Source organism: Struthio camelus, chromosome 4 (genome assembly GCF_040807025.1).
Source record: "Struthio camelus isolate bStrCam1 chromosome 4, bStrCam1.hap1, whole genome shotgun sequence".
Lineage (NCBI taxonomy): Eukaryota > Metazoa > Chordata > Aves > Struthioniformes > Struthionidae > Struthio > Struthio camelus.
In genome coordinates this window covers 11,414,681-11,440,125 of record NC_090945.1, presented here as the reverse complement: position 1 = coordinate 11,440,125, position 25,445 = coordinate 11,414,681, and the positions used below count along the sequence as shown (strand labels likewise).

General features: G+C 53.4%; 2 protein-coding genes and 1 long non-coding RNA gene across 9 annotated transcripts; 1 reads left to right on the top strand and 2 right to left on the bottom strand.

Annotated features, from left to right (window-relative positions):
• Positions 1 to 10: 10 nt before the first annotated feature.
• On the bottom strand, positions 11 to 19,599 carry SPP1 (secreted phosphoprotein 1). 7 transcript variants are annotated; one of them, XM_068941471.1, is made up of 8 exons: positions 19,119 to 19,599; positions 4,609 to 4,865; positions 3,289 to 3,355; positions 3,135 to 3,185; positions 1,993 to 2,097; positions 1,798 to 1,842; positions 1,317 to 1,568; positions 11 to 841 (listed from the first exon to the last, which is right to left on the bottom strand). In XM_068941471.1, exons 3-8 carry the CDS (start codon positions 3,340 to 3,342, stop codon positions 434 to 436), a joined length of 915 nt encoding a protein of 304 aa, XP_068797572.1. In that variant the 5' UTR covers positions 3,343 to 3,355; positions 4,609 to 4,865; positions 19,119 to 19,599; the 3' UTR covers positions 11 to 433. The 7 variants fall into 7 exon arrangements, with proteins under 7 accessions (XP_068797572.1, XP_068797568.1, XP_068797567.1 ...); XM_068941467.1 differs by having other exon boundaries at positions 4,609 to 5,173; positions 19,119 to 19,484; XM_068941466.1 differs by lacking the exon at positions 19,119 to 19,599 and adding an exon at positions 12,865 to 13,116 and having other exon boundaries at positions 4,609 to 5,173.
• Positions 2,023 to 15,446, top strand: LOC138067129 (uncharacterized). Its single transcript, XR_011140802.1, has 4 exons — positions 2,023 to 2,148; positions 5,412 to 7,828; positions 8,254 to 12,726; positions 12,848 to 15,446. It is a non-coding gene; the product is annotated as an uncharacterized lncRNA (long non-coding RNA).
• Positions 19,600 to 20,017: 418 nt separating the features above from the next.
• On the bottom strand, positions 20,018 to 24,834 carry MEPE (matrix extracellular phosphoglycoprotein). The gene is made up of 5 exons (XM_068941023.1): positions 24,661 to 24,834; positions 23,772 to 23,837; positions 22,735 to 22,797; positions 21,848 to 21,940; positions 20,018 to 21,718 (listed from the first exon to the last, which is right to left on the bottom strand). Exons 2-5 carry the CDS (start codon positions 23,823 to 23,825, stop codon positions 20,018 to 20,020), a joined length of 1,911 nt encoding a protein of 636 aa, XP_068797124.1. The 5' UTR covers positions 23,826 to 23,837; positions 24,661 to 24,834.
• Between the last annotated feature and the right edge of the window lie 611 nt (positions 24,835 to 25,445).

Below are 25,445 nucleotides of genomic sequence, written 5' to 3'. Positions count from 1 at the left end.
GCCCAGGGGGTAGAGGATTTTGTAGTTTTATTTCCGTCTAATTACAGCACAAACAGACAGCGGCTGCGTGACAGGGCACGGCCTCGCCAGGAGGTAACGTTCGCTCTGTGCGTGAAACGGCGGTGGTCTTGCTCGCCGGCGGACCTCGTCGCCTTCAAACGGGGGGGGCGGCAGCCGCCGTTGCAGTAAGGAGGGCTTCAAACGCTCGCGGCGGCGCGGAGAGCGGAGCTAGCACGGCGTGCAGGAGAACCGCCCGCGTCACCGCGCGGCCTCCCCGCTCCTGCCCCAAACTTGGAGGAAAGCAAAACAGAACAAAACAAAACAAAAAACACCACGTGTGCTACATTTACAAACAATTACGGAAGTGAAACTACTCCCCCCCCCCCCTTAAGTAAAAATTACAAACAGAAAGAAAAACTAGCTTTGTTTCCCTTTAAAGGGTGACTTCGTTATCTTCAAGGCCGCGACGATCTTTAAGATCTTCAGCGCTCTCCAAGGTTTGATTGCTGTTATCGTCGAGCCCAGCCAAGACGTGGGCCTGGCTCTCCCTGCTCTCCTTGCTCAGGGGGCTGTCGCCTCTGGCCCCCCGCTCGCTGCTGTCCCCCACCTCGGCCTCAAGGCTGTCGAGTTTCTGCCGGCTGTCGTTCTCCAGGCTGCGGTCGGGCACTTTGCGGACCACCTCGTCGCTGTCCTGCCCGCGGCTCTTGTCCCGCCATTCCCCGCTGTCGGCGTACTTCCCGGCGGAGCGGTGTGCCCCCAGGTCCTCCCGGGAGAGCCCCGCTTGGCGGCTGTCCGCGGCCAGGGCGCTCTCGTCCTCCTCGGTGGCATCGTGTACTATCAGCTGCGGGGCGCAAACGGGAAAAGAGCAAAGAGCTGTTGTCACGTCTGAGCGACCGCTCCATCGCCAGGTATCGCGGTACCGCACCTGAGCAAGCTCTCCCACGTAGCTCCCAGGGATACTCAAAGCCTCTGGCTTATGCCTCTGCTCTGAAGCCCTGGGGACTTTTACAGAGTTGCATGAACCTTTCGCAATATCACAAACTCCAGTTTGATATTGGCCTCAGATTTCACGTGCAAGTACATCATGACAGCACAAAGCGCGGTATCACGTAGCTTGCAGTAGCAGGCTACGCTTCTGCCTCGGTGCGTGTATATAGCCCTCACCGATTGGGGGATCTGCAGAGAGCGGAAATGCACTCCTTCAGTTTTGCCAACTTTCCCCCCACCCCAACCCCTTTCACAGCTGATCCCCACAAGAGCACTTGTCCATTTTGTACTTAGCTACCCCCTGGGCACCACTGCTCAGAGCTCTTTACCTTTCTTGCAGCTTTGTGGAGCTTGCTGGGCTTCACCACCAAGGCTTTTGCCTTAATTCTGTATGCCACGCTGTCGCCTCTGCCCGCGTTGTCTCCCCGGGTGAAAGGGTAGGGAGGGAAGGGTGCGGTTACGGGCGTATCGGTGGGGAAATTCGTGACAACCTCATCAGATTCATCTGTGTCGTCGGAATCGTTATCATCTACATCGTCATCTGGGTCTTCATGGCTCTTGCTTGTCACGTCCGTAAAGCGCTGAAAAACATTTAGCATGCATCACGCAAGCGAGCATATACAAGATGTACAGTGCTCACACGCCGTTGCAGATCTAAGTGGACAACCTGCTCTAAATTTGCTTCATGCTATCTGAAGCTTTGTTTTATTTAGGGGGAGATGTTAGCACAAGATCTGCGTTTCAGTAAGGAGAACGAATACACACTGGCTGCCGAGCAGCACTCATTTAGCTGTGGCTGAAAACGCTTACCAGTCCTACGGGGACAACAGCTTTTTCTTCTGAAGAACGGAGAGTCTGAAAGCAATAGAAAATGCATTACTAGCACACAGAGGCACATAAAATAGAGCTAATAGAAAACGTTGACAGTATTTTAAGGACTCAATCATAATTTGTGAGTCCGCATTGAAGGATGCTCTACTTTCTCTTCCCACTAGTTACAGGTACCTGCTGAGGTGATGCCAGGTCATCTCGTGGATGCAGCAGACTCTCCTGAGAGTGAGAATTCACGTGGCGGTGGTGATGTCTGTGCGAATGATGGCCCCTGGAGTCCTTCAAGAGAAAAACTGAGGTCTTAATCCACAAAGGAGCACACAAGAGCAGGTAAAGCTGCATGCGTCACAGGATCTGTTTTTGTGCAGGTGTGGCATCTGCATTACAGGCTCTTTTTGTATGAGATGCATCTTCAACGATTCATTGCAATAGGAAGAAAATTCAGAACTAGCCAAGATCCCAGATTATCATTATACCCAAACAGTGCGATGCTGAAGATTTGCCTCTCAGACTGGTGGTGGCAAAGCCTGCAGAATTTCAGATCCTTTTTTCCAGCTTATTTTCATTTGATGAAATTTGGAGTTAGCTCTAAGCATCATGGCTTCTACTAATTCTCAGGTTCTCTTCCCAGCAATGTTTTATCTCCACATCATCAAGACTATAAGCTAAATGCAGCAGCTGATTCTCAAAGTAAACAGATAATTAATTTTACTTTAGTAGTAGCCTACCATGGAGTTTAAATCAAAGAGCTATATGCAAGACTAATATCTTTTATGTGACAGCATTCTTGATCTTTGCCCAGTATTAGCTCATTTCTGTGATAACTCGAAAGAACAGGTGGCAGTTTGATAGAGAAGATTCTAATGTCTGCACTCGCATAACTCCAAAAATTGATGGAAATTGGACTAAAGCGCTCTTCCGACATCCATCATCAGCATCTGATCCACCGTAATGAATGTGGTTCCTAAGAGCTATGCTACACTGTAGTCTTTTTTTAATAAGCAGAGATCACATTTACACATTTTTTTATTAAAAAAGAGAAAATATCTCCAGGGCTTGTCCAGAGATGGACCTTGTTAAGGTACAAGAGCAGATACCAGGCTGCCTAATGTAGCATAAGTCTACTTAAGCCAGGGAAAATCCACCAGTTTTTTCCACTAGTTGAGAAACTGGCTCATAATATCTAGGTTAGGAACTGTTCTGCAAGCAGCTACGATCACAAAATGTGTATCACACAGTGTCTATTAGCATAAATCAAAAGGGCATTATTACAGAACATAATTAGAACATAGGCAAGAAAGACAAAAGGAGCTTACATATTTTTCTTCAGAGCTGGCAGAAACGGCATGCTGCTTGGATTTACTCACCTTGAAGGGAGGAAAGAGGAAAGAGTTTGTCAGTATTAATATCCTGCTAATGCGCAAAGGAAATACATAAGTGAATGCTGACATACATCTATGATTCACTTACTGGCCATGCAACGGTCATGCTGATAAGGCACAAACAAAGCACTGCCACCTTCATTGTGAGGTTCTACCTAGAAAATATTTTGGAACTGTGAGTCAACAAAATACAACAGGCCATTTTCTTTCTCCTGGTGTACTTCGCTGTGCCGAGATGAACTTTCTATTAAGAATTCAAGCTGCCTGTGCCAATCTTTTTCCTCTCCCCCCCCCACCCCCCCCATCACCACCCTACTTCTGACTGGAGGACAGGAATACAAGATTCTCCTTAAGGACTTGGCAACTCAAGAGCTACAGAATTTTTAAAAACAGGCACTGAAAAGCGCTGACCAGCGTTGAGAGTCGCCCCACTGAGAAGATGAGCAGGCTACTCCTGTTGTTTACTGATCTGAGCTGGTGAAAGACAAAGCTTTGTGAAAAAGTGCTGATAAAGGACCAGCTTAGATTTAGCCAAGCACTTTGTCAAACATGAGAGACCAAAACAAACCCAGCTCAGATACTCTCTCCATTTATTTTAAAACTAGTTTTCAGAATTATTAACTGCTTTAAGTAACTTCAATTTGTAGGAACAGAGACTGCTTTTATTGGTAGACTTTTTTCCCCCTCCAGAAAAAAAACAGTAGCCTGTGTTTCCAGCAAGAGATGAAGTGAAATATCTGCTCACATTGCAGTTTTAGCAATTATTAAATGAATGACTCCTACTAAAATATAGGACAGTGCTGAGCTACAGTAAATTTTGGTGCTGATTGACCCATCTCCAGGATAAACAACATCCCTGAGAAATTAAGCCGATTCAGTGTTGAACAAGACGAGTTTAAAACTGCATTAAAACACAGCAGGAGAGAAAGGCACAGACACATTTAAAATGCATATATAAGGCTGACTGAACACGCCATAACGCTATTGGAAGCGTTGCAATTTCACGAGTTAAATAAAGAGGAGCTGGTCCCATCCATTCAGTCGTGTGCAGCACAAACTGCAAGCCTGCCAAGAGAAACTGGGATACTGCAAGGCAGCGGTTACATGAGGGAAGAAGCTTTTTAAATGCAAGTACCAGCTTCAAGTTTCTAGCACTTGAATCAGTGGCAGGGTTTTCAGTAACCTCCTCCTGACATCTATCAGCAGACAGATTTAAAATTGTGATTCCGTAGAGTACCTTGCATCCCTAAAGCAACCTCGCCGCTCTAGAAGCGGACCTTTTTCCACAGAGAAACATTACACATTCTAGTTCAGCAAAGCAGTTTCAGCAGCTCTCTCCTGCCCAAGGCTTCCTCGACTAAAACTGTGGACATAATAGCATACGTCAGGTAAGAAAATGCAAAATTACCTGCTCTGATGCTGAAGAGTCGGTTGCAACAAGCGCTCTGTTAGCGTTCCCAGCAGCAGCTCCAGCCAGTTGCTTCTGAGCAGCTCAGGCTTTCTCCCCTCGTCCCCCGGACTGCTTGACATCTCCGACCTCTGGGAATTTAAACCCTGTCCCAGCGACCAGCTGCCAATCCCCGTGTGGCGGAAAAGGATGAGGTCATGAGGCTTCTTGCCACTGTCCTGCCCACGTTCTCCTACACTTCCTCTTTGGCTTTGTGGCTTTTGAAGCAAACAAAAGCTACTCTATGGTTAAAACATTACTTATGGGCAAAATCATTAACCAGCAGGTCTGTTGAATGCACGCAGCGTTTGGTATCGTGTAGGAGGGCTTCGGGGCACATCTATACTGCTTTTGTGAAAAGGCAGGATCCAGTTTCCCAGAAGCCTTTCCCTGCCTGTTGTGTTTGGGTTAAGAATTTGCAAAGTGTGTAGGAAGAAGGAGACCTGATCATAAAACTCTCCAAAAAAGTATTAATGCTTCCATTAAGATGTGGAGTTGATCTCCAGGGTACACGCTGCAACGGGACCTGCAAGGACAGGGTGCAGGTTATGGCATTGTGCCTTTTCAAGCTATAACGAATCAAAATAGCATTGATGTGTCTCAATAGGTATTCTGCCTCCAGAAACTCGATGGGAAAGGTATACAAGAGTCACTGACAATCTAAGTAAAAATGGTTTTTGCACTATTATCTAAATTTCTCTCTCTCCTTTCCTGTTCAGCTGGCATGTCATCTGAGGCCTTTCTCGTTTCATTCCCTCTTTCAGGGGGTTCTCTTCAGTCACCTGCTGCAGCTGTCTGTTGCACTAAACCTGCTCCAGAACCTTTTTCTGGGACCAGCTTCCGGATAGCTTTCAAACTTAGAAAAGAAAAGAAAAGAAAAGAAAAGAAAAGAAAAGAAAAGAAAAGAAAAGAAAAGAAAAGAAAAGAGAAAAGCAGCCACAGCTCCTGTATGAGAAGTGAAGAAGTGACATGGCTAGCACTGAGAGGCAAGGGACGACATGGGATGACATCCTCCGTTTGCTGCTGAGCGCTGCATCCCTGCTGGTGGGTGACACGTCCATTCTGGCAATGTCCTGCGTAGCTGTCCATAGCTTTGGATAGATTCTGCTTTGCCTGTTATGTGTTCTAAGACTCACAGACCCTCTTGCCATTGCTGTTCCCTTTAAAATAACAATTAGTCGTGCCATTCAAACACAAAACGACATTGCAACTAGTACTTTGGGAAGGCAAAATGTTCATGACTTTTGAAGCTGGTATCTTTCTCTTCATTTCTGGTACCCAGCTAATGTTTAATGATGTAGCTTAACATCAGTGATTATTTTAGTACTGTGACAGAACTGGTATTTGTCCTTAGTCACACAGCAATGCAATAGACACTTGGTTGTCACAACCCACTTGACCAGTTATTCTGTACCTAACACTTCTGTTGCACATTTAGAAACACCAAGAGAAGCATGCCCGTGGTAGTTCTGCGACTGCCCATCACAGCATCACATGGACCTATCTAATTATCTTTGTGAGCAGAGATCCACAACAATTGGAAGTTTAACTTAGACTGTTTTAATAGAGTATTCTAATATCCAGGAGGAGAACTGGGAGAACACATACCCTGGATCCCATTTTGAGCCTGTAAAAACCTACTTTCTATGCCAACCATTAATCGCGGAACATGAGACTGGATAACAACATTATACTGAAAAGTGCCCTAGAGCTATTCTTTGACCAAAACGAGAACCGTGAGATCTTCCAGAGCATGCAATCTGCATAATGGTGTATTACTATCTATCAGACTTTCAGCCTCAGTAAAATACATATTCAAGATTTGTGATTTTTTTCCCCCCACCAAGTTAAGCAGCACAAATCAGTCACGCTGACAGAGAAGCCCAGATCCATTAGAAATACAGTTTTCCTGCAGTTTGTTAAATCCCCTACTGTACAAGCAAATTAAAACTGTGGCTATTCAAAACAGATGTTTTTTTAACCTGGAACACCTATCTCCAGCAGAGACATTGTGTGACCCCCAGGGACTTGTTTCTGGTAAACAACTGATATTTCCAAAGAAGCGGGAGATGGCAGCGTTTCTGAGCACTGCTGCCAAAGCTATATGGTTGATTTCGTAAGAACTAAGGAACAATAGTGATGTTTTGCAGTAATCCAGAAGCAGGACGTGAAGTGGCAGTTACTAAATGGCTTCGTTTTATGCAAGAACAGCCAATGCAGGACTGTAGTAAATTTAGCGCTTGTCTCATGCCTATCATTATGTGGTTATTCACCGTGTAAATCATTCTGTCTAGCTGAGAAATTCCTCGGCCTGGGCAGGAGGTAGTGCTTGTCCTCTCAGAGATAAGGAACAAACAGAGCAGAACGGGGGGACTTTCACCATTTTCACTTCCCATATTAAAAGGCTTAATTCTGGAGAGAGCGCTTGGCTGGCAGAGAGGTCCAGCAGAAGCGGCTCACTTGAATCTGTACAGGCAGGAGGACACATTATTTTATCTTTCAAGAACTGTCAGGGTCTGTACGGAAGAGGACCATGGCAAGCTGTAATTTGTTAGATGGAGGTGAGATTTTCTACTGTGCTGTCTCGCTGAACGAAGCTTTTGCCCACGCTTTGTTCCATCCCGGGCTACATGAGGACCGTCTGGTTAGACTGCTGTTTTCTATTGTAGAGAAGCGCTATCAGTGCTTCCCCGTGCAACCTCCCACGCATGTGCCACGTCCTGAGCTGAGGCACCAGCACAGTGCCCAGTAATATCTCTGGCCTGCGCTGGAAATCCCAGCCTGCCTGCCGTGACCTGCAACGTCCATGCTTTCAAGAGAGTGATTCCTGCTGCTCTTTCTCATATTAGTCCTGTTTGCCTTCTTCAATCCCACAACAGTTAATCCTCTGGGTATAGGACAGTCTGTGTTTCCTACTTGACACCTACTCTGCTGACTACACATAGGGCTGAACAGCAATGCGAGCCCCATCTTTTGACTTTACATGCATTCAGTCTGAACATTTTTAAACCACACATGTTCACCGTACCAGCTGCCTGCTCTGGCTAGCTTAGCGTAGCGTGGCTGTGTCTAGCTGAGCTTTCAAAGCCTCCGAGGACAAGGCTTGCACCGCCCCGTTCGAGCGCTGCGCTGCTCTCCTAGTGACCAGGCTTTTCCTGTTGACCAACTTGAACCTGCCAAGGTACAAACTGCGGCCGTTATTCCTTGTTGTATTGGCTGCCACTGTGGAGAAGAGTTTGGCTCCACCATCTCCGTAAACCCCTTGCAGGAGCTGTAGGCTGCCATGCGGTTGTCTCTTTGCCTCCTCTCAGCCAAACAGACCAAGCCTCAGCCCTCACAGGCTGCGCGCTCTAGGCACCCGGCTGTCCCCACAGCCTGCCGTCCAACAACCCTCCTCTTGAACGTGGAGGCCCCAAACCAGATATGGCCTTGCTCCACGCGTGGCCTCAGCCGCACTAAGTCGAAGGGGAGTACTAACTCCCCTTGATCTGAGGTCCGTGCTCTCCCAAACGTAGCCCAGGGTGCGGTTTGCTTCCTTCACAGGGAGAGCATGCTGCAGGCGCGTGTTCAAACCGGAGTGCCCCATAACCCTCACGTCCTTTTCAGACGGTGCTCCCCTGACTGCTGCTCACAGGAGAGGTGGTGGTCCATCATCCCTGGCGAAAAAACAGAGCTTGCAGCTGGAGCAGCTCGCTGAACTGATCACCAGCGCAGACCTAAGGGAGAAGCTGGGAGTACGCCGACGTCAGGCCTTGGGGCTGGCTGAAGCAGCACTGGAATCGCACACACCCGCACGGGTAATATAATGCGACGCACAGGTAATGTAACAAGTGAAATCCTGTCGGCTTTGGTTCAGATTTGTTCGGTAAGAAACACGTGGGGAACAGCATCCGGAACAGCATCCTCTAGATGGAAAGGAGTAAGGCTGGGAGAGACAGATGAACCTCTACAGCAGCGTTAAGAATGCTATCAAGTGAAAAACCCAAGAAACCTCAACCTGGCAGCGCTCTTATAAACAACTGCTCTGCAGCTAGAATGTCCCAAAGAAAAGTAGACTTAGTAGTAAATAGTGGTTTCTATGAAAAACAGATGAAAACCAAAACATTCTTATATTGCCACTATGAAATACTACTGAGAAGTGCCTGAAAACTGAGTATTTCGGTCAGATATAAATATATCCCCAAATGCCCTTGAATCTCCCCACTTAAAGCCCCAAAAGCGGGGAAAAGTTCACATCCATCAGGTGATAGTCTAAAAAAACCTCCCTCTTTTTAAACAGACGACACGGACCAGAAAAACAGTTGTGTCCAGGTCTGGGGGAGTACTCCATGTGCAGGAGGGAAACTGGTTGCAGACCGGTTTGATTAAAAAAAATTACAACAGAGATGTGCTTTTTGCATTTGTGAGCAGGGTGCTCCAAAAGAGCGTGAGATGCAATGCAACCGCTTTGCGACACTTGCGGCATTTCCAAAACAGAGCAACAATCGGACAAGAAGCAGCTACTTTCTCCGAAATAAAGTGTCTGTGGACTTAAAGAGCAGGTCCAGAACAACATGGGGGGGTCTCTTCGTTTCCAGTCTTCCAGCCATTTTTGTTCTGCAACGCAGATCAGCCAACTAGTTGGCAAGGTGAGCTCTATTTAGCCCCTTTTCAGGCAATGAAGCTGATTGCGGTAACGTTAACAATTTTTCCAGAGTCAGCCTCAGTCATGCTGGGAGGGTCGCAGAACGAGGCACAACACTGACCCAGAGTTGTAATAGGTGATTAGCTGGGACAGGACATACATAGACTTTCTGGGACACAACCCAAACGTGAGCAGCCAATGTATTAGGAAGGGCCAAAGTCTGATGGCAAAGCTTTTTGGTCTGTCATTGCCTCCCTCTGCAAACACAGAGCCCGCCTGCTTGTTACTTCCAGCTTCCAAGACTAATTGCTACCTGTTCACATACTCAAACGCCCTTTTCAAAACAGCTTCGGAAGCTGAAGAAAAAAATCAATTTGGGACGCTGCCATAAAGCGCTGGATTACAAATCCCAGAAGCTGTGAACAGAAGTCAGATCACAGCTTTCACGGAGCAGAGAGGCTGCCCTTACTACAGCATAAATACAGTCCAGCTGTCTGTCGTTTCCTAAAATGGAAGCTTATTGAACTCTCCTCTCTTGACTTCTAATGCCAAGTGGAAAAAACAGTTTTTCCAGTTCTTTTTTTCCTGTTGAAATGCATGTATTTTAATACTGAAGTCAGGGGAGTAGCAGCAGGAATTAAACCAGCACAGACACATCTCATTGTTTTCTGCCCATTGTAGATACCAGTGGGGAGAACCAAACACGAGATACTCCAGTGCATGTTATGCTGCTGTCTTTCAGCTGTGACTTGATAGAAAGAACCGCATTTGTTTCAATGGGGAACTTTTAATACATGAAATAGTCTGAACTGCTATTAGGAAGACACGCAACCACTGAAAGTATACATGGGGTACACCATTTTTTCCACAAATGTTCCATTTTGTGACATATGTAACACCCTTAAAGGCAACTGTTTGAGACCTGGAGGATGAAGCCTTACCGCATCCCAACAGGAGCTGAGCTGCATCAGGTCTCATGAAGCGTTGACCCTAAAGCCTTAACACTACTGCAGCGATACCGCTCCAGGAGGAAGGAAGGCCTGCAGGACGTGTGCACTTAAATCTTTTGTATATGCTCATAAAAAGGTAACTGTTTCCCTGCTAGCTCAGGGAACCAGCACGGTCTGAACACCGAAGGAGGATTTAATTGTAGTAAATTACTTGACAGAAAATTCCTCTTGGATAAATATTGCAAAAAACTTTGTGACGAGTCATTTCCCTTTTTTGGTCTCTGCTGCCATCTCATTTCCCTATTTTCTATCCTTACTGCAAAATTTTCTCTCTTTCCAGCAAGAAAAGACACTCATGGAAACTTCTGAAAATGCCGAATGGGCATGGAAAGAACAGCATCTTCTTGCTTTGCATTGTGAAACCGTTGGAAAGTCACAAGATGCCTGTTCCACCTAGCACAGAGACTTTTAGCAGAGCACCACGGGAACAATTCTGCGCGGCCAGCACCCATCTGCTCTCGTCTGCACTAGACTCTGCTGGCAAAGCATGACGATCCCCCCCTTCCCCCGCCACTGCCAGAAACCCAAGAAGCAAAAGAGATTACAACAGAGCACCGCAAAGAAGAGGTGGATGGAAAAGATGATGGGCCAAGTGTTCCTCTACAGTCACCGGTGCACTGCTTCTGCACGTAACCGAGATGAGCCCTGACTGCCCTCCGGCAACCCTTATAGCACAGCAGCCTTGATTTTGCCCTCCACACATACCACGTTAAGATGGAGCCATGTTTCCACAAACAGCAACACAAACCGCAGAGCCTGAGGAGAAGCGAGTCTGTAAAAGTGTGCCACAAATCCCCAAAGGCAAACCTGGTCAGAGATGTACTTTCTGCGCGTCTCCTGGAATGGGCCAGCGCAGACCGGATAATTTGGACAGGTGCTGGGCATTACGCAATGGGCTGCAGGAGCGCAGCGTGCATGTCTGTGGTTATCTGCACACAAGAGCTCTTGCCTGCAGGCTGCTCCGATTTTTCTTTCTCCACAAGCTCAGGGGAGGGCAAAGCATGAGCTTTACAAGCGGTGCCAGACTGCTCGGATGGGTTGTGACCCTGTCAGCGAACCTGACCTCAGACCCAGGCTGGCCTACACACCAGAAACCATTTCTGGCAAATTTTGCATGGTTTCAGGTTTTGCTGTGAATGGTTTTCATGACTCTAGGTCTAGGCCTGCTGTGGTCTGAGGTGGACAGATGGAGAAGTGAGTCAGTGTGAAAGCAAACATCTCTCCTGGGCACTGCGTGCCTGGGTGTGGAGTCCATGCCGATAGGGTGGGAGGAAAAACCCATTTGTGGACCTGATGAAGGAAATTAAAGAGTTGGGGACTGGATTTTGGGAGGAAGTCATTTGGCTGAGTAGCTGATCTGATTTTGCGGGGGAACCAAAAACCATCAGACGAGGGTCAAGGCCTCTTCCATCCTGACTGAGTCACGGCGAGATCCTCCACAGTTTTCTCGAGCTCAGAGGCGATGAGACTGTTTTTCCTGGAAGCGCATCCAGGCTGACACTCGGCAGGAACCAAGCTTTGCTCCTGCAATGGAACGCTTTGATTCCAGCTGGAAAGATCAGGACAACTCCTGTACCTCAGCTTACTTCCTTTTAATTAGTGTCAGGGTAACCACCTCAGATACAACAAGCAATGTCCCAACAGAGACCATCACTGAGACCTAGCAATTCTCACTGTGTTTTGTGTAAAGTCTTGTTAAATGGTTACATTTTTAAAACTGATTTTTTGGAGGAGCGGGGTGGGGGCGGATTAGAAATCGTACTTTACACCTGAGTGATGGCATTAACACCTAGCAAATCAAAGGAAACAATTTTCCTAAGCGTATACTTTTTCAAATAATAGTATCAGTTGAATAGTTCCGGTCATGGGTACTACAGGTAATATATGCAACCCGCTAGGTATGCGAGCTCAGCGGCATGTCCGCTTTCGGGAAGCCCCTGCTCTCCTTTCCTGCTTACCAGCGCTCTTCAGAAGGGAGTTTTTTTAGATGTGCCCGGTCATGAGATAATCACATCCAGACCTAGGAAATAACATTTTGCGCATAATTCCTACTGGCTACCTAGAAAGATTGTTGGTTGAGCATGTAGCTATAAATTTGGCAGAACAAATGGCAAACTGTGGTTGGCATATGGATGCGAAGCAGGAAGCAAACTGTAGCTATACATTAACTAGCGGAAAAGAAAACCCAAGAAACTTGGTTAATCACCAGGCTCTAAAGCAAACAGTAAGAAGGGACAGCTTGCAGGGCAGCTAACTCCTGAGAAGCATGAAACATCAGCAATCTTTGCATTAGGAAGAACATTACCGGTCAATAAATAACAAGCCAGAAATGCTGTTTGCTCACAGAGTCTTGTTTATCACGAAGAAGTCAAATGACTTCTCCTCACCCATGGAAAATGTGAACACAGAGGATGACAAGCAATTTTGGGAAGCAACATCCGTTCTGTATGGAGAAACTTGATCTGTTCTACCTAAAATAACTGATGTTGAAACACAGCCTAATTCACATCTAAGCAATTGATTAGACAAAACGAGAAGCCTAACTTTTTTTCTTTTTTTTCTTCAGAGCCGGGTTGGTCTCACCTCAGACAGCAGGGCAGCGGTAGGGCAGAGGGGCACGGGCTGAGGCGGCCCTGAAATAGCACGTCTCACACGGCCGGTTCGAGACTGATCACTCGGCGCCCTCGCCCCCATGGGAGCAGCTTGCCGAACTGCATTCTTCACGCCATCCGATAGCTGAAGAAAGCGCTGTAGAAACTCCAGCACCTGCTATAGCGGGGGAGGCCTGCTCAGGCCGCGCTTGCCTGTGGCTAGACGACTTCCGAGAAGCGATCTGCCCTGCGTTTGCGCCGACGCGCTCGAGCAGGGGGAACCGGCTCACGCGAGCGCCGCAGGACGGCATCGCCGCCCACATCCCTGACGGTTCGTACTCCCGCACAGCAGTAATAGCTCGGGCAACTATCACCACCCAGGTTCCCAGATGTGCTAAACTAAGGAGGAGGGGGAAAAAAAGTGTCGTGGCTACAGCCAAAGGAATATCAGAGGTGGCTGCAAGCCTGTATTTGCCTAGCAAAGATGCATAGACCAATGAGTTCTGGAAAGTGGGTGGTTCTGCGCTTGCCATTTGCACAAAGGAAGCAAACTTCCCCAGCAGAGGCTAAGAGCTGGAGAGACACCTCAGCGTTTGCCTTCACGCACTAGGGCATTAGAATTTCACAGGTTTAAAATTTAAAATTAGAGCAAACGCTCACAGACTTTGGTATCTCTGTTGCCTGCACACTGGGCACAAAAAACAGGCTGATGTGCTGGGCATGTTTAGGTAAACTTTCAAATTTTTAAGATCCATTGATTCACGGATCCTACCTCTTTGCTAGTTGCCTGCTACCATGACAGGGCGTCAAGCAGTGCCAGTCCCATTTTACACAGATTCATATAAGAGGAAACGCAGACCCAAGTCTCGGAAGCAAGTACAGGAGGAGGTGGTCTGTCCCGAGAAAACTCGCACCGACCTTCTTGGTCAGTGCGGTGAGCGTCATTGCTGGGGCATAACTCTGAAGGTATACAGGCAACCCGTACATTTTTCTGCTGCTTTTACAGTCAAGTCACCCTTTTCTAACGGTATGCTCACTGGCTTATCTGGGGTCCTAAGATGATAGGAATGAAGTAAATTTTCCACCACAAGGTAACTATAACTCTGTAAAAAACCAGTAGCATCAAAATATTAAGGCATAAAAACTACCCCAGTGAGTTTTTTTGTAGTAGCTTTTCATTTAACTTAATACCTACCATACCTGCCTTTCCCACCCTGAGGTTAGAGCGTGTGGCTTAAATCATTTTCAATGTAATTGATACTCATTATGGCTCTGTATGGGCCTGATCTTGCATGCATTGTTAGAGAAGGACAGCATTATCCAGCAACACTGCTATACAGGCACAAACTTTCCCTTGTTGATCATTCAACCATCAGGTAAGGACTATTAAATAAATAGGCTTCAAATAAAACAAGAAAAAAAAAAAGAGCAACGGTAAGGGTCCATTAAGTCATTTCCCTATTGTTTATCAGCTCCTGGCTAAATACTGCCCACGCATCAGACAAGGCATAGATGTCTGTAAGGTACTAAAACCTCACTCTTAACTTGCAATTATGCTAGTGTTTGTCTTAACGCACTGCCTTCCCATCATGAAAGCAAAGAACAATACAGAGGCAGAATAGAAAAAGAAAACAAACATAAACCTGGCAAAGTAATCACATCCTCTGGCTGTCGGCTTCCTCTAACTGGAAGCCTTCCCCATAGACTTGGGGGAAAGAAGATAGGCTCACACGTACGCACAGATTGCCTGTCGGAGGCAGGCAAAGAGGGGATTTTTTTTTTTATCACGCGGGCTGTGCAGACGCTGCGAATTGCGGCTTAAGACAGCAGGGTTGCTCCTGTTTCACCACGATAAGGCCTGCTGACAATTAGCCTGTCTGCTCACGCTGCTTTGGGCTGCTTTGCTTTCCTCTCCCATCTACCCACAGCAATTAACAGGGCAGAAAAGAAAAGCCGGGCACTTCGACGTTACGCGTCGGAGCGGCTGGCCGGGCTATCCAGAGGGTCCAAGTCAGGACCCAGGACATCTTTCCTGGAAAGCTCAAGGCTCTTCCAAAGCCGAATTTATAGTGTGGACAGACCAAAAGAACAAATTACTGCAGTGCATAGACGATACAGACCAGATGGTGGGAATGTATGGATTTTAAAGCCAAAGAGGACCCTCTTCTACTCCAGCCTCCTGCGCAAAGCAGACCAACGAACCGAACCCTACTGAGCCGAACAGCTTGCCTTGGGCTGAATCGTGCCACCCGGCAGGCTTAGCGCGGGGATTTCTTGTGTTAGTGATTCCACCGGCCGACCCCTCTTTTCTAAGATGATGCACCTTTATTTAATTTGCTTGGTTTAAGCCTCAGGTGCTCTGTCTTTTTTTCATGACAGTTAAGATTTATCTGCTGGTGAAGAAATCTAAAGACCATAAACCTCTGTAAATTTTTAATAGCATATGAGGTGCCATCACGCCTTTTTCCAGCACTCAGTCAAGAAGTGGCCACCCGTGCTGTATTTTAAAGCAATACATCCTCTGATTTTCTGTAACTTTTTGAGGTGCCAGCACTTAAACAACATGCAACGCTCTGATAACAGTCTCACGAATATTGTCATTTGCGCTTTCCCATGTATTCCTCCTGAAATGGGGTTATCGCATGTTAAAGCCCTTTTCCATGAAATGAGGCTGATGAGAATTAGTTACACTTCCCCCATCCCTAACTCTCTCAAAATCACGCAGCGCACCACCTTTCCCCTTATTTTTTATGGGCTGGCGATTACTCACCCCGTTTGCCCAACTCAGCAACGTGCAAACTCAGCAGCGCAGCCCACACATCGCGGCTGTACGCCAGCCTCAGCAGCGCTGCTAGTAACAGATCAGATTTGGATTTTACCCTCACGTCAATGCTAGCCTGATGGGGAGCCTTCTCCCCGCACCCTTCTGTCTATGACTGAGAAGGCTACAAGCTGCCCAAGAGCGCTGGCTTCTCATCCCGCTCCACTTTCGGACTCTCCTGCCCAAGAAGTGGCTGTTGTACTGTACCGAGAACGGCTCTGTGCCCGCAGGGGAAATGGGAGCTCCCTCTAGTCCTTGCTTTCCTTTCTCCTCGCTTGAAGACACAGGAAACGATGGCAGGCACTGCTACCCTTTCAGCTCAGCGGCAAACCACGTTTCGACGTTTCGGATGTTCCTTTCTGTTACTTGGACTTCGCGCGCTCCCTTTCATGTTTCATGCCCCAAACTAGACGCTCAGCCAAGCAGATGATTCACCTTTCTATCAAGAATAATCAATAACCCAGTCACTAGCGGAGCATTTAGGAAGCACGGTGTTCTAGGTCAGGACAGGAAGCTCTTGCTCCTGGGCTTTGCATCCTACCTGAGCGTGCTCCGGTTGGCAGGGAACAAGGTCCTTGTGGGCTCGCACGCTCTGGGGTTTGACAGCGAACCCGAGGGCCCCCGGCTGCTGACAATTTAGCTGCTTTTGGCATTGCGCTGTGCAGGTTGCACGCGCACCTCCCAGCTTCCCGGGAAGAGCATTTCTCCTCTCACTGATCAACTCTGAAAGCCAACAGGTTGGTCAAAGTAACTGAACCTCCAAGGGAAAAGGGACAGGAAGCACGCAAGTATTGAAAAGAAAATAGCAAAAAGCCTAAAAATTAGTTCTGGAGGAGGCAGATTATGGTATCTATCCATTCCCCCGTCAAAACAATAGAAACGCACTGGTTTCCGCTCTCAATCGTGTTACCCCATTCAAAGTTTTCACTGTAGGAGCGCAGAGGAGTAATTTGTCCCCAATCAGTGAATTTAAAGCAGAAGCACTGGGGGCAAATAGCACAGCGGGTCCCTCCTGGCTGACCGCTGCATCGCACACTGGCGCGTAGGCACGAGGCAACGCCACAGCTCTCCGAGGTAGCCGGCGCAGCGAAACCCAGCCGCTCTGCAGAAGGTGCTGACCTCGGCGGGGCGCGGGGAGCGCGCGGTGGGATCAGCAGCCGAGGTATTGGCTCTACCTGCCCTTCGGTACCCGTGCGCAACGTCCCTCCTATAGGAAACTTCTTGTGGGGCCAGTTCCCAGAAGGAGCAACTCTTCGTGCAGGTAATTCAATCGTTACTCCCCAGGAAACGTCTTCATCGGTGTAGGACCTACTCAAATGAGCGACAAGGGGGAAATTAGGCTCTCCAAGGAAAACAGGTACGGGGTTATTTGTTTGGGTTTTTTATTTCAACATAGTAATCTCCCTACAGAACATCTAAGAAAGCACACAAGAAGTAGGTTTCTTCTGTGAAATGTAATTACCATAGTTTTCTTCCTGTTACGAAGCGTAATTGCAAATGTAGACTGGAGCGCAGGAACGGGGTTATTTTCAGTTACGGTTTGTGCATTTCAAAATACTGTGACGAGTTTGGTTTGTCAAGCTGAAGACAGGGCAGACGTCTCTCTCGCTTCCTGTTTGAGCCAGTGGTCTGGGAAGGGCTGCCATAACCTATAATGACAGCTGGCTCGCTAAAAGCGACTTGTTCCCCCCCCCCCAAGTCTATAAATGCCATTTTCAGAAGATTAAACATCTGCCACGACGTGCATGTGCTTTGTGATCGTCAGTGCGACATGAACACTCTGTTCTGATCGAGTAATAGCAAAACTTGCACAAAACCGTTCAGCTCCGCGTACACGGACGCACAACCCTTACGCAGGCACGGTGCCGCATGCAGCTCGCGCAGCCCTGCGGAGCGCTCCTTCCAAGCCGAAGGAACGAGTCCAGCCTTTCCCTGCAGAAAACATTTCCCAGCTCCGAAGAACTAGACCCGGACGAAACGTTCACGACTTCGCTGCATCAAATGGGAGCGTTTTCGCGTCTCGCTGCTTATTTGCAATGTCTCCTGGAGCGGTAAAGCATTTTAAACACATGTAAAACGGAGCCACGGGAACTGCCGGTAGAGGCGACGCTCAGGCGAGCGCGGAGCAGCTGCCCGGCTGCAGGCGAGGCAGGCAGCGGGGAGGCACCTCCTGGCCAGGGGTGATTTTGCCCAGACGGGTAATTCCCTGCAACGTGTCCCTGCATGCAAAACACAGGGGACTGCCGTAGCAAGCGGGTTCCTTTCCCCTGCTCTTGAAGCAAGCTCAGTAATTAAACAAAAACGGAAATTTACTTTCCGCGAGCCTAGGCAGCGCAAGTAAAAAGTTGCTAGGAGCTGGGCTGAATACTCTTTCCTATACCTCTTTCTAGGCCAACTTAGCTTAAAAAAAAAAAAAAAAAATATATATATATATATATATATATATATATATATATATATATATATCTCCAGCTTCCTCCCGCGGTCCCTTAAATCACCGTAGGAGTTTAAGAGTAAACATGCGGGCTTCCGTGCATAGGGACAGACGCTGCGTTGCTGCCGCTCCCGCGGCACGGCGGACCGCGCCGCTGCAGGAGAGCGGGACACGAGGGCAGCGCCAGCCAGCGCCTCTCGTCGCCCCCCCAGCAGGTCGCGGGGAGCACGCGCGACAGGGGCCCCCTGCGCCGCCCTCGCCTCTCCGCGGAGCCTGCCCAGCTCCTATAGGCGCCCGTAGCGCCCGGGAGGAAAACGCGTATCCTGCTGCTACGCCACTTCTGCCAAAAAGTCATTCTCTAAATATCAATTAAAAAAAAAAAACCACACACCCAACCTGCCCCCTCCTATTAAGGCCTAAACTGGACTTTACAAAACAGGAGCAGCCAGACGGGAGGAAGAAGGGAAGGGGGAACTAAGAATAAAAGCACTTCGATCTCCAAGAAACCTGCCCGAGAAAACCGACAGGGCTTCTAGAAACCCACAGCGCCGCTCGAGCTTAGTTAGCAAGAGCGCCCGCGGTGTCGGGCGGCGCGCTCGCCCGCAGAAACCGCCGAGGAAAACCCAAATCGCACGCGCATCGGTCGCTTCCTTCCCCCGTGGCCGGGCGCTCCCAGCCCCGCTGCCGGGCAAGGCTTCAGGGCCGCGGCGTCGCCTTGCGGCCAACGAGAAAAGTCAGAGGTTTCTTACGGGGAGGGAAGGAGGGAGGGGGAAAAAAAAACAAGGAAAAAAAAATACACACACACGTACACACACGAGGGCAAGATGCCAAGCAGGTTTGGCAGGCAAAGCCCAGGACCAGCCAATCTGGGATGGGGGGGGAAATCCTCCCTCCTCCGGGAGGAGCCCACAGGCTCTCTCTCTCTCCGCTACAGGAAGAAGAGGAAGGGAAGGGGGGTGTGGGGGGGGGAAAGGTGCTCCGTGCCACATACCTCGAGCAAAAGCTTTGCCGCGCAGCTGGCGCCCTGGACGGGCCACCGGTCCTTCCTGATGGCCGGTGCCGGATCCACCCCTACCCCGTCCGCAGGGCGAGCTTAGGAAACAGGTCTCGCGTGCAGCAAGGATGCGGGGGGACCCCCAATAAACCACACAACAAAACCATTCCCCTGCCGACGCGGGCCGGCACCAGGGAGCGGTCGCAAACAGAGGCGGCTGGAGGAGGGAAGCAAAGCAAACGAAGGCCCCTTGGTGCAGGTGTTTCCGCAGCTGCCCCGCGCCGGCCGCTTACGGCCCCGGGGAGCCCGCAGCCGAAACGGCCCTGCCCTTAGAAAGAGGGGGAAGCTCCTCAGCCAGGACGCGGGAATTATTTCCCTTCCGGGAAATTATGGCTTGCTTTTGTCCCCCGGGTGAGTCTGCAGCCCCGGGGCAGGGACTTGAAACCTGCCACCCGCTCTGCCGCTCCTACCTCAATCTGCCCCTTCCCGAAGACCCCCGGGGGCGTACCTCCCGAAAAGGGGGAGCTACCACACATGTCCCCTCCGCCCCGGGCTGTTTTAACCCCTTCCCTCCAGTTTGGTGCCCCCCGGCGCGTGCCCCGAGCGGAGCGGAAATCGGCCAGAAAAAACCCCACGGCGAGGGTAGGAAGAAGGCCGGACGACTCAAGTGCAGCCCAAACTTTAATAGGTCTGGCTGGAGGGACGGCTGGGGCCGCAGAGGACGGACCGCGGTGGGGGGGCGACCTGCCCCTGGGGGGGGGCGGCGTTGGGGGGGGGCGCCCGAGGCCTCGCGCCGCCACAGGCCTTTCCCCCCCCCGCCCCCCCCTCGCCTTTCGTTTCCTGGCTCCCCAGGGAGGCGTCGAAGCGGGGAGAGCCGGCGGGCGCCGCCGCCGGCCCTAGGGGCCGTCGCCTTCCTGGCGGCTGTCGCTGCGGCTGCCCCACGCCACCTCCGACGACTGGCTGCTGTCGTCCAGGCTGCCGCCCGCCCCCCAGGACCAGCCGCCCCAAGGGCCCCGCGGCCCCTGGGGACGGTGGCGGCGGCGGTAAGCGGCCGGGCCGGCCTGGCCGAAGGCGTAGAGGGAGCGCTCCTGCAGGCGGACCTTGTCCGCCCACCGGCTGCGGCCGTAGGCCTTGTACGCCTGGGCCAGGCCGGCGCCGGCTACCAGCCTCCTCTGGCCGCCCCGCCGCCCCGCCGCCCCGCCGCCGAGCACGGCGGGACGGGACGGCTCGGCGCCGGCCTCCCTCAGCCGGGCTGGGCCGGCCGCCGGCGTCTCGCCGCCGTCGCCGCCCTCATCCTTCCCCCCGGCGGCGTCGGGGAGCTCGGCGCCCTCCTCCCGCTGGCCCCCCGCCCCGGCGGCTGGCGGCCCCGCTCGGCGGCTCCCTCCCAGCCCGGCCCGGCCTCCCGCCTGCCCGCCGGCCGTCGCGCAGTCGGCCTCGCCCCGCCGGGCCGCCGGCGTGCTGCCGCCGTCGTCGTCGCCCCTGCGCCGCGCCGCGCCGGCCGCCGGCCCCCCTCGGCCGGCCGCCGCGTCCCCCCTGCTGTCAGCGCGGCCGGCGGTGCCGGGCGCCGCCCAGGCCGCGTCTCGGCCGCTCGCGGGGGCGCCCAGGCCGCCGTCGTCCTGCGCCCTGGTGGCGACCGGCGTGGGCAGGTGGTCGCCGGCCCCCGCCGTGACGGCCACGGCGGTGTCGTTGTCGTGGCCGTCGTCGTCGCCGCCGGGGCGCACCGGGGCCGGCCCTCCCTCCCCGAGGTGGATGTTGGCCTTCCTGATGAAGATGTTGACCTCGTCGTCCGCCGCGGTAGGCAGCCAGGTGAGACCCGTCCTCCCCGCCTGGGTCGCCCCTCGGGTAACGGTGGCGGCGCCGGTGTCCGGGATGTACACGTATTCGTCCACGCTGGGCCCGTCCACTTCCACGTCCTCGGCCCTTTCCGTGACGGACGTGAAAGCGGCGCCTCCCACGCTGCCTCGAGCGGTGCCCGGCCCGCCGGCCTCGCCGCTGCCCTCCGCCTCCAAATCCACGGCCGTGGCGGCGTCCTCCGCCACCCAGTATCCCGTCACCGCCTGCCGGGTCGGCTCGACCTCGCGGTCGCCGCCGGCCGCCTTTCCAGCGCTGGAGCCGTTCTTCTCGCCGGCCGCCCCCGGCTCCCCGAGGTTGTCCGCCTCCACCTTGCTGCCGTCGGCACCCTCCCCGACGCCCACGGGCTCCCACCGCCCCGTGACCGTGCTCCCCAGGTGGGGCGGGACCAAAACGCCGCTTTCCACCCCGTCCAGGATATTGGCGTCGCCGCTGCCCTCGGCGCCCGGAGCCGGGCTAGCGGCGTCGCCGTCCCCGCCAGCCCCCGGGCCGGGCAGGCGGGCCTCCCTGCTGCCGGCATTGCCCGCGGCGCCGGGAAGCCACCCGCCCTCCGCCGCGCTGCCGTTTCGGGGTTGGGGGACGGCTCCGGGGCGCTCCGGCAAGGAGCTGCCGTCGGCCTCCGTCAGCTTCCTCAGGGCGTCCTCCTGGCGCAGCGGGGGGCGGGAGGTGCTGCTGGGAGCCTCGGCCTCTTCCTTCCGCCTGGCGCAGCGGCGAGAGGGCGAATCCGGGGCTGACTGCGCGTTCTCCTGCGACGTCGAAACGCCCCGACTCGTAATCGGGGCGCCCCGGCCCCGGCCCCGAGCTGGCCGGGCGGCGGGGCCGGTCGACGGCCCCCGGCCGGCCCCCCAGCGCCGGCTCGCAGCGCGCCCTCTCACCTTCACCTGCGTCTGATTCCGTTGCGTGGAGAAGGAGTACACGTATTTAAAGATATAAAAGCCATGCTTGACGTTGCAGCCTTTCAGCAGTATCTAGACCGGGGGGGGGGGGGAAAGACGTTGAAATTTTCCTAAAAACAACGGCAGGAGCTTGCGCCGGGGGTCCGGCTCAGCGTCCTCTCCCGGTTCAGCCCGGACACCGGTTAGACCGGGGAGCGCTGGGGCAGGTTTAGCGGTTTTGTGACCGACACGGCCGCCGGGGACCTCAGCAGGACCGCGCTTATCGGGCCTGCCGGCTCCTGGACCTCGGCATCATCTACTGAGTCGTTTTCAGCTTTTGCTTTCTTGCAGGATTTATGGTTTCTTTGTGAGGCAGCTCATGCCTTGGGTAAACGACCTCATAAGCGAGCTCGTTAAACGCGACGGATGGGATCGAAAGCCGCTCAAGCGCCAGAAGGGAAACAGCTGCTTGGCAAGAGAAAAAAAGAGAGCGTTTTCTTCCCTCTTACTAGGAGATACTGCTCTGAATGTCGTTACTGATGCGCTTGAGACTGACACAGCTTTAAAAAGAAGACCACCCAGCAGCTAGGACTCGGACAGCCTCGTCTGTGGGTACAAAGAACGTTTTGGCGCGGCGACCGAGAGCTGGCAGGTGAGACTCGCTGCCCGCGCTTAGGAGCCCGACCACGCCAGCGCCGGCTCCTGCAGGGAGACCTAGAGCCGCCGTTGCGGCACGGCGGAGAGGAAGCCCAGCCCCGCTCGGGAGCAAACCCAGCCTTGAGCGCGGGGAGGCTGTCAAGTTGCCTGTTTGGGTAGGCGCTGGCGCTGCCCACCCTCTGCGGGTCAACGCGCCGCGGGGGTTTCGCCCCCCAGGAGGGCTGCTTTACCCGGTGCTGGCCCACGCAGTTCTCGCCGGCTTTCCCCGACGGTGGCGGCGGCGGCGGCGGCACCTGCGGGGAGACACAAACGCGAGCGAAGGTGTCAAATGCCGTCCAGTGCCGTCTCGGCTGCTGTAAACGCCCCGAACGGGTTCTCTCTTCTTGGGGGGGGGAAAAAAAACCAAAAAAGGCCATTTACTGTTCTTGGGCCCTTGCTCAAGCTGTAAGGCGTCCCGGTCACGCGGCCAGCCGGGGAGGGCGGCCGCCCCGGCACAACCCGCGTTCGCCCGTGAGCGGCTGGGCAGGCGCTTGCCAGCTTGTAAACTGCAAATTATAAATCGTCCAGGGCCGGAGTGCAGCGCCAGGCAGGCGGCAGGGCGTTTAACCAGCTCTCCTCCGGGCCCCGACCCGAAAAAGAAATCCGCAGCCATTTACAGCCTTAGCCCTCGCTGCCCTGCTAGGGGGCGAGCTGGGCCAGCTTTAACGCAGGGACTAAACTCCGCGTTGCCCCCGGCTCACTTCTCATTAAAGACACGGTTTCTGTCCTGCCTGTTCCTTGCGAGAAGAGGAAAGCCTTTCCCTGAGAGTCGGTTTGCACTCTAGGCGCGCATTTAAGGTGCTGGGCAAAAAATCACGCAGGATAAAAACAGCCAGCCTGTTTATCTCGGCTTAGCCTCTGTTTCAGCCACGTCGGCAGGAATTTCGTGCGCAGGCCTACCTAACGGCCGACTTCAAGCGGCACGGCACGCGGCTAACACCTCTTTTTCCGGCTGGCTTCACCTCTGCTCCAGCGCCTCGGTAAATAAGCCGCACTGCAGCGTTAGGTGCGACGATGGTTTTGCGCTCCAGGAAGCGCGCCGGGGCGCACCGGCCCTGCCTCGCTGCACCGCGACCGCCCGGGGCCCCCCGCCGCGCTCCAGGGAGGCCCACGGCCAGCTCCTGCGCGCCAGGGACAGCGCAAGCTGCCGGCGACCCCCGGGGCCTTCTCGCTGGGCTGGCCCCGGGGTGAGACGTACCACGGGCTTCCCGGCGCCGGCAATACTCACGGGCGTCGAGAAGGCTGCGCTTGCCAGGCACACGCTCAAGAGGGCAACGAGCATCTTGGGCGATTCCTAAGGGACAACAAATCCGCGGCTGTTAACGCAGCAGGGGCGAACGCGGAGGCGGCGTGCCCCGAGGGGCTCGCTCGCCGCTCCTCCCTGCTGCCCTCACCTAGCCTTGCTTTTCCGTAGCCGGGCGGTGAACGGCGAGCGCTATAAACGGGAGCGGTAGGGGAGAGGCAGCTGCCTCCGCACACGTGCGACATTCGCCTGGATGTCTCGGGCGGGAGCCCGAGCGCAAGCTCAGGGGATAGTTTTGCGCCGGTCATTAAAGTTTCTCCGGCTCTGGTTCCACCGTTCATTGCACCGACCGTTTGGTCAAAGCGCTTCTCCGGGACACCCTCAACCGCCCAACACCAAAACCTCTGCCGGTCAAGGAGGGCAGCAGCACCGGGAGCGATTCCTGTAGCGCAAGCTGCGCTTTTGTCCTCAATCTCTAAATTAAGAGATCTCTCGGACAGATACCGCCCTTCCTACACGTTGCTCTCGGCAGCAGGAATAAACGGCAGGTGAGGGCTACCAGGTCTGTTGAGTAGTTAAGTCCTAGACCCTTCGTCCTTCCCGGCCACGGCTTGCGGGTCTAGTTGCAAAACTCTTTTTGGCAAGGCTAACGTCTCTAGAGGGAAACGCGTACATCACCATCATCGGCGCAGCGCTTCTCTGCGTCCCGCCACCCGCTTCAGCCCTGCCCTGCGCGCAAAACCCCGCGCGCCAAACCCACCTGGCGGCGGCCGCCGCGCTTGCACCCGCCGAACGCGCAGAGCTAGCCCCCCGACGCAGCGGGGGAAACAACCCCACGAAAAGGGCAGGGGAGAGACGGGGGGAAGGGAATTACCTTTTTTTGTCCTCAGGGAGGTGAGGTCCCTCGAGCGCAGTTTGGAGGCTGGGTGCCCTGGGCTGAAATTTAAAGTTGGCTATAACCGCCCGGAGCCAATCAGCTCCCGCTCAGGGACGTCTGTCAGACCCGGAAGCGCCCGCAGATAACCAGGGGGAGTAATTTCCATCTAAAAATGTGCTTGCGGTGGAAGGCGGCTATCAAATGTTCCACCCCGCTGAATAAACAGAAAAGCGCCGTTTATAAACACCCGCGCTGAAGCTGCAATTGGGCGATAATTAGGCGGGCTCTTCGCGTGGCGCGCTGCCCGGGGAGAGCCCGTCACGAAGGCGGGCGGGCCGCCGCCAGGCCCCCCGGGCCCGCTTAGCCGTGACGGACGTGGGAAAAGGCAGGCGAGCGGGCGGGCGTGAAAAAGGGGGAGAGCAGGACAGGCTGCGGCGCCGGGGCTCAGCCCCCCTCCGAGCGCCAGCGTCGAGGCTGAGCTGAATCAAGGATGCTGGGGGTGCCGGCGCTGGCTGCCGGCGGCCGGCCGTGGCACGGCGCCCGGCCAGGGGAGGCTTTGCGCAAGCCCTTACACAGGGAGAGCCCGGCGCGCCCCGTGGGAGAGGGCCACGGGACGGGGCCGGCGGCCACCACCCCCCGGGGCTTCCTCACGTGTCCCCCCCGGCTCCCGCCGCCCCGGGAGCAGGGAACGACAGGGCCGCGTGAGCGTAGCGGCTCGTTTCCCGGCGCGGCCCCATCTCAGGAGCCGAAGGCAGGCGGCTTCGCTACGAGGGCCAAGGCAG